Source organism: Pyrus communis, chromosome 12, assembly GCF_963583255.1.
Source record: "Pyrus communis chromosome 12, drPyrComm1.1, whole genome shotgun sequence".
Lineage (NCBI taxonomy): Eukaryota > Viridiplantae > Streptophyta > Magnoliopsida > Rosales > Rosaceae > Pyrus > Pyrus communis.
This window is the reverse complement of record NC_084814.1, coordinates 15,250,877-15,258,950: the sequence shown is the minus strand read 5'-3', so window position 1 is coordinate 15,258,950 and position 8,074 is coordinate 15,250,877. Positions and strand designations below refer to the sequence as shown.

At 36.2% G+C, this 8,074-nt stretch overlaps 1 protein-coding gene across 1 annotated transcript; it reads left to right on the top strand.

Moving 5' to 3' along the window:
- The first annotated feature begins 3,067 nt into the window (after window positions 1-3,067).
- On the top strand, window positions 3,068-8,052 carry LOC137710359 (uncharacterized). The gene is made up of 10 exons (XM_068449313.1): window positions 3,068-3,236; window positions 3,537-3,645; window positions 3,848-5,171; window positions 5,292-5,410; window positions 5,676-5,800; window positions 6,416-6,515; window positions 6,698-6,775; window positions 6,906-6,989; window positions 7,344-7,429; window positions 7,614-8,052. The coding sequence occupies exons 3-10, from the start codon at window positions 3,911-3,913 to the stop codon at window positions 7,828-7,830; spliced, it is 2,070 nt and encodes a 689-aa protein (XP_068305414.1). The 5' UTR covers window positions 3,068-3,236; window positions 3,537-3,645; window positions 3,848-3,910; the 3' UTR covers window positions 7,831-8,052.
- Window positions 8,053-8,074: the final 22 nt, after the last annotated feature.

The following is an 8,074-nucleotide window of genomic DNA, read 5'->3' as shown; positions in this document are numbered from 1 at the left end:
GGATTAGGAAATCGATTGCTTAATTATTACCTATTTGATATGGGAAAAAAAAAGAGAAGATGCTTTTTAAATCCCTCTCGTATTGGGATATTTCGTGTCCCCGGCTTAATTGGTCGCCAAGTAATTTTACCAACGATTGATGTGCCGGCTAGGGGTGTGTTTGGAAAGGTTTGTATCAAAAACAAGGTTTTCAATTTCTCTTTCAAAATTTCAGAATCGGACCACAATTCTTAAATTCAGAATTTTTGGCATATCTAAAAATATTCCTCTAACTTTCATATAGTTTATAAGTTTTTTAATATTCCTCTAACTTTTTCGTACATCAATAAATTTTTTTTTTGAAATATTTGATAATGGTTATGTATAAATTCAATTGATTTTTATGGTACATTGGTATGCTTATTCTTTTTAATATATGAATGTATATTTAGTATTAAAACAAGGATTAAGTACTTAAAACCCTCCAACCTTTTAGTGTCATTCCAAATTGGTCTCAACTTTTTAAACATTCCAAACAAGTACCCAACCTATTAAAAATGTCATATCCGCTAACCCGTAACTACATTTTTGTTAAATTAACTAGGTATTGCTTTGTATCCTACATCAATATAAGGTCATGAAAGCATGGCCTCCACCAAGTAATTGTCACCACCATCCCCTTCAGGCCATTACCTCCAAACCCAACGCACAACCGCAAACTTCACCCTACAAATCAAGCGACCAACATCAAGAAAAAGGTCATGGAGGTTGTTGAAATGGTATGGACTGCCATGATGCGGCCACCACCATCTTCACCGCCCAGAAAGAAGAACTCGTAGCTTTACTAGCTAAAAATTGGCAAATGAGGAAATCTCATGAGCAGAAACAAGCTCATCAAGACCCTATATGAATTCTTAACCTTCTTTTGTGTTAGGAATTTTCCCGATCTTCATTTTTATTTTCCATTTTATTCGTGAGTTTGTTTATTTATTTTTATTTTTTCATCTTCATGTCTTTTTTGAAGTTATTATTATTATTATTTTAGTGTCCAAGTAAGCAAATAAGTGGGACCCATTATTGCCACATGTGCAGTTAATGGTAAATATTAAATGGGACTTAAAAAATGTGACATTTTCAATAGGTTAGGTACTTGTTTGAAATGTTTAAAAAAATTGACACCAATTTGGGATGACACTAAAAGGTTGAGAGATTTTGGGTACTTAATTCTAAAAACAATGAACAAAATATATCTAAAAATGACAAAAAAAATAAAATAAAAAGTGGATTAAAAAACTATAATTTGAGTAAATAACTATATATATAAAAAAAAAATTCATATGTATTTTTAGACCATCTCCAACCCTTGGAGTAAAACCTAAAATTTTTAGCCCAGAAAATTTAGGCTTTAACCCAGAAACAATATTTCTGCTCCAACCCTTTTGGTCTAAAATTTTAGCCCCAAATTATTAAAAAATGAATTTAGGCTAATTTTTTTTAAAATTAACTTTAAAAAAAATTTTATGTAGACTATCCTAAATTAATTTTATGAACATCTTAACCTAAAAATATTTAAATTCCGATAAATATTGAAAAATCACTAAATCAACACATAAAACTCATGAAACACTATGGAAGAATATGAAACATATGATAGAGATGTATAAACACAAAACACATGAAACAAATATATGGGAAGAAATGGTTTTGGAAGATGGTAGAAAGAAAATTTGGAAGAATTGGAGGAGAAAAGTGAGTTTGCGCGGATGTTTGAACAAATACATAGGTATTTATACAATTTTTGGGTGAGTTTTGAGTTAAATTATTTTTTAAATTATTTTAACTGTTGGATTTAAATTTAGGCCATTAGATCTTTTTTATACTGTTAGATTTGATCATATTAAATATCAGCAGTTGCATTTTATTAAATTATAAATTTAAAACAAAAACAATACAAATATAAATCTGGACAGTTGGTCCATTTGAATTAGAGCCATTGGATGATGGAAAAGAGCAGTTAGGCTCATTCTTCTTGCAGGCAAGTGGTTGACATGGCCACATGGGTGGGGTCAGGAGACCTGTTGGGTGAGGCGCGTGCCATGCGTCCTTGCTTGGCAGGTGAGCTTCAATTGCCCTTTCTCATTCTCACATGTGAGCTCTACCACAAATTTTGGGCTAAATCTTGGTTGAAATTTGAAAATTTTATTTTGGTGAACAAGATATACCATTATCCGGGTAAAGATGCCAAAGTTTTACAGAGAGAGCCTACCCTGAGGCAAACAGCCAAAGACGACAATTAGATCGAGTAGTGTAAGGAGGTACAAGATCCCATGATGCCGCATCTAATGCTAAAAGTGTCACTCCTCACACTACCAGTTGAAAACTTAGGGTGGGGGAGGGGCAAGGAAGACCATCATTACACAGAACATGCACAAGGAAAGATGGGGGTTGGAGTGTTTTGAGGGGAACAGAAGGGAAATTTGAGGACTTACTCCAAAATATTTAGAACAAGGGTTGGAGTGTGTTCTAACACTATGCCCCATTTCAGAATAAGGGTTGGAGTGTTTTGAGGGGAATAAAAGATAAATTTTAGGACTTACTAAAGAATTAGAGTTGGTCTTATCGGAGTAAGTTCCAAAACACTTAAAAAAATTCAGATCGAAAATTTAGAATTTTCAAAATCTTTAAATGCATTCTAATTGTTTGAAAAATATTCAGATTCAAAATTTTGCGGTTCACCTAGGCAGTCGCAACTTGACAGACACCACCGTGGGAGTCGCGGGTGTCATATTTGTAATAACAAATATTTTTAGGGTGTATTGCCCATGTAATTTCCTCATTTTAGAATCGTCCTAATTGGACAAGGATTGTCTGCCCTTCCACTTCCGGTGCCCTCCTGTTTTGTGTGGTCACGGTTAAGCCACATTAATATTTTATATTATTTTTTTTTTATAGAAATAATAAAACAACATTAAATAGTAATATAAAATATTAACGTGACTTAACCATTAACACGTAAACAGAAAGCACGGACAACGGAAGTGAGAGGCATACTTTGGCTTACTTTGAATTTGGTAGCGTAGGCGTTGTGATATATGAAGGCGTACTTTGAATTTATGCTGCGCACAAATCACTGTATAAAACCCTACACCACTGCTCCTTAAACCCTAATATTTTCCCCAATTCTTTTCCCTGGAAATGTTCCGCAGAAGAAGGACAGAGGTTCTGACTTCGGCTCCCCCGCGGCCGCTTCTGTTGAGGTTCAATTCTTTTTCCGGAGAAATGATTTGTTCTTTTGATAATTTTTTCTGTTTGGTTGCTGAGAAAGTTGGAAGAGAAAATAATCAGATGATTGAATGCTCTTATGTTCAATTTTGACTTGATTGAATGTTTTTAGAAGATTATTATGTTTCATATATAAGTGGATTATATAGTCTAATGGAATTTCATATGAAAGTTGAATGTGTTGCACCTTAGGGTTTTTTATTGGACAAAATGTTTGAGGGTGTTAATTGAGATGGAATTATGTCTCACTTTGTGAATTTTCAATTACTATTCAGGGTTTCTGTGTCATTAATCGGGTCGTTGTGCTCCTGTGGATTGGGGAAGCTGGGGCCGAGTTCGTTTTATATAATCTGCAGTTAATAAGATATGGGAGGAAATTGACTGGTAAGTAACATTATTGCCGTTTAAATGTTTTCTATTGTTGTTCTTACTGAAAGTGGTTAGCTGAATTCTTCCGATTAGAGTTTATACAATGATATGTAATTATGAGGGGAGAGAGATCAAATGGCAATAAGTGAGATTAAATATGGTTATTTCTATGTTTTTAGTTCCATTCAGTGATGCAATCTGTTAATTCCCTTTGCAGTTGCTTGTATTTCAAGACATTGTACTCTTCTTTTTCAAGGAACACCTTAAGAGATTTAAGAAAATGGCAGGGGGCAATAAACTGCATAAGAATGATCAACCTTCGATCAAATACAGGTGGTACCCAGTTGGTCAGGCATCCTCTGGGCTTCCTGGTTTTGTTCATGAAGAATCTGCCCCCGCCATTTCTGATAAAGTTAATAAGCAATGCAGTAGAAAGTTGCAGCCTAAGCCTCGTGAGATATTGAGCACTGCTGAGCTCATCGCAGCAGTTGGCCAGATATGGGATTGTGCAAGTCGTCCTCTTGGTTTTTTTCAACCCAAGGCACATTCAAACCAAAATGACGGTAGCTGTCAAAAGGAGGTATTCTTGGCTGATATAGGTGGGGAAGGAAATGACACGGCACCTATTTCAGCCAAGAGTGAGTACTTGTCTGTTGATTTCAGGAATTTTGGTCCATTTCCACCCGCAATCCAATCGAGTTTAGATTTTCTGCAGGTAAGTGAAAAGATTTCAGTGTTCGAACCTTGCAGTAGAAGTTGTTCTCATTCATCATTTTGGAGGTTTTTGCATGATGGTGCGAGTGTGTCTCAAGAATCTTGGCGGGGAAATGGGCTTGCAAGTTTAGAAGTCTCATACCAATTGGGAAGTATATATGGATGGATGGGTGATATGATTTCTTCTGGGTTAAACTGCCCAGTCAAAGTGACTGAGATTGATAACAGAACTGGTCAGTACTGCATTCCAGGAGAAACAGTGAGCATTGCAGGCCGATCTATTTCAGGAGATACAACTAGTCATTCAGAGAAATTGGCCGCAAATGCTGAAAATCCTGCTGTAATTGAATGTTACAAATACCATGTATCATCATGTGAGAATGGAAACTTTGAGATGGATAGAAGCACCTCTCTGTCTTCTGATTACTTCCTGAGTTCGGTAGGCAGTGTGGCAGATGGTAGTATTTCAAGGACCCCATATTCTAATCTATATACTGACTATCATATAGACTCGATTGTTTCCTGTAATGATGTGTTTGAAGAATGTCATCCTAAGACAGATCATCATGAACTACTTGGGAACAAAAAGAAACAATCCGAAAAGTATATTATCCAAGATGAATGCAAGGCAGAGATCTGTGCATTAGCATGTGAAAAGCGTCGTTATACTCTTCCTAAGCAAGAGCATGCCTTTGCAGGTGCATTGTCTGGAGTATTTGTTAGCATTTGTCTTCATCCTGTTGATACAATTAAGACTGTTGTTCAATCCTGCCGAGCTGAACAGAAGTCTATATACGACATTGGAAAATCAATTGTGTCTGATAGAGGTGAGTTGATTTATGGGAATTCAGGAGAATAAACGTTATTGACTAATTTTATCTTCACTACCCTCTAGAAGGCATTCTCTTAAGATGCCACATAACTGATAGCGGTGAAATTGATTTTAGGTTTAACTGGACTTTATCGTGGTATTGCTACCAACATTGCATCATCGGCTCCAATTTCTGCAGTTTATACTTTCACATATGAATCAGTCAAGGGTGCTTTACTTCCTCTTTTTCCAAAGGTACCATTTTGACTTTTTGCTATCTCTACCATCTTGCTTTTCCCTCTAGCTTGGTCCCTATACTTCTCTGTCTCCTCAACTAATTAATTTGTTTAATTTATTTATTTGCAACTCTAATTGTCATGTGGAAGTGGGGAGGAGGGGGGGGGGGAACAAAAAAAGTCCATAACATGTTGTGGAGTCGTAGACTCGTAGGCCTTATTGGTAATTATTGCCAATGCATTGCATTTAGGCTTTCAAAGTCTCACCCATTTCATTTTTGCAGGAGTATTACTCTTTTGCCCACTGCGTGGCAGGCGGTTGTGCAAGCATTGCTACTTCCTTTATTTTTACTCCTAGTGAGCGTATAAAGCAGCAGATGCAAGTTGGTTCACACTATCACAGCTGCTGGTATATCTTTAAGATCCTTGTATTATCTGTTGCCTATATCACAATCGACATGGTATTTAAGGGCTGGTTTGTATTGCTGTGCTTTGAAAAAAAGCTGATTCTGTTGTGCTGTGAGAATAAGCGGCTATAAAATAAAGCAGCAGAGTGTTTGGTAAACTTTTTTGTAAAAGTGCTTTTGAAAAAAAAAAACAGTATTATAGTGTTTGGTAAACTTTTATGTAAAACAGATGTGAAAAAAAGTCGATTTTTCAAAGCTGGGTTTTGCAGCTTCTTGTTTTTGGCTTTTTTTCACCCAAAACTGTGAAAAAAAGCTGAAGCTGAATGTTTACCAAACACAAAAACAGCTCCCAGCTTTTTTCAGAATCACCTCAGTACCAAACCAGGTCTTAGTCAAGTGTTTGTAGCCATTTATTTTGATTGCTTTATCCATTCAGATTTTTATTTTAAAGTATTTGAACTTTTATTTGTAATAGTACTGTAAAGTCAATGTCATTTCCTTTGTAGCGGCTTTAGATATTTCTTCGTTTTAGCTATCAACTCTGGTTCTGGCATGGTCCACACATAGAACTTCTGTTTTGTTAGTATTCAGATTCCCCCTTTCATTTATTTTTTCAGGAATGCATTTGTTGGAATCATTCGGAAGGGAGGTTTGCCATCACTGTATGCTGGATGGGGAGCTGTACTCTGCAGGAATGTTCCTCACTCAATTGTCAAGGTCAGTTGTTTCTACGTACGATTTAGTTTTTGTGCTAGAGAAAGGAATTTGAGTCAACAAAAAACATGCGGGAGGAGAGAGAGTATCAGACATGTCCTCTTGCTTTGTTTGTATTGTGGATTCATTCAACTGCCTACGGTTATTTTTATTCGTCTTATTTTAGCTTTCTGTCTCTACTGTAGTTCTACACATATGAAAGCTTGAAGCAATTTATGCTGTCTCCAAAAGAAGCTGGTGTCCAACCCACCACATTACAAACAGTTTGTTTCCTTCCTCTATGCCGAACATCTTCAGTTTTAACTATAATCTACCTTCTTGCAATTGGCTTAGCTAGTGTTTTCTTTCTCTTATCATCTGATTTTTATTAACATGATTTTTCCGCTCGTGCAGCTAGTTTGTGGAGGAATAGCGGGATCTACTGCTGCTTTATTTACAACTCCTTTTGATGTTGTGAAGACAAGATTGCAGACTCAGGTTTGCAATTATGATGCATTTATTATTGAACTTATTGTGATGTTGAACAATTACAGTCGGGGTATTTCATGTTCCAAAATGTCTCAGCCTTTATTTAGCGATTCACACCAGCTACTTTGTCCATAGATTCTGTACTAGCTTCCCAAAATAGGTTTCTAAGAGCATTGCAAGGGTAAGATATTATCCACTTGAGACTTTTGAAGTAGAATGTGACTGGGGAGGCCATTTGTTTTGACATTTTGTGTCTGTAGAGTTTGAACAGGTCGCATGTTACCTGGACTTTTACACTTTGTAAATACTATAACGAACTTTATATATGTTGTCTGTGCTTCTTAAAAAGTTTGTGTTATGCAGATTCCGGGTTCTATGAGCCAGTATAATGGTGTGATTCATGCCCTTCAGGAAATAGGAAAGAGTGAAGGTCTGCAAGGCCTCTACAGGTATTTCTTATTCCGTTTCTGCTCATTCGTAGGTCAGAAGAATAGTTCTTTTTATCATCAATGAGCTGATTTCATCTCGTCCTACCCAGCAATTTTATGGGGAAACCCTTGCAAACAAAATTTCCATTGAGCTGTATGCTTGATATGACGATAGCATGACTGATTTTCTTATTGTCATTGTCAGGGGATTGACTCCGAGATTGATTATGTATATGTCTCAAGGAGCGATCTTCTTTGCATCGTATGAATTTTTCAAGAGATTGTTCTCTTTGGAGAGTCCCCAAACCGATGTTCAAAGAATTCAATACAAACAAAATATGGACAATGATCCAGTGCTGCCATCATCAATTCCATCACCATCTCCACAAGCATCATCTGAACTGCATGCTCAACATTCATGACCAGAGATACAAGAATTCTTCAGCTTTTATAGGAGAATGATTGCATTCAAATTTTGTATGTGAAAGTTGTTGATAAGAAAAGGATGTACGGTCGGCGTAGGTGCAAATGTGGATCAATATGTGCAGATGTGTATCGATATATGTATAATTTTGTGTCCATTTTTCTAACACTAGTGTAACTTTATTCGCATTTCAAATTCATACAAAATATACGGAAAAAGGGGTAGCTCTTGGTCTAAACTAA

Excerpts from the sequence above, each read along its gene's own strand:
- LOC137710359 (XM_068449313.1), top strand. The coding sequence starts at position 3,911 with ATGGCAGGGGGCAATAAACTGCATAAGAATGATCAACCTTCGATCAAA. Across the intron at positions 5,411-5,675 it reads TACTTCCTCTTTTTCCAAAG|GAGTATTACTCTTTTGCCCA; the intron begins GTACCATTTTGA and ends TCATTTTTGCAG. Across the intron at positions 6,990-7,343 it reads AGACAAGATTGCAGACTCAG|ATTCCGGGTTCTATGAGCCA; the intron begins GTTTGCAATTAT and ends TGTGTTATGCAG.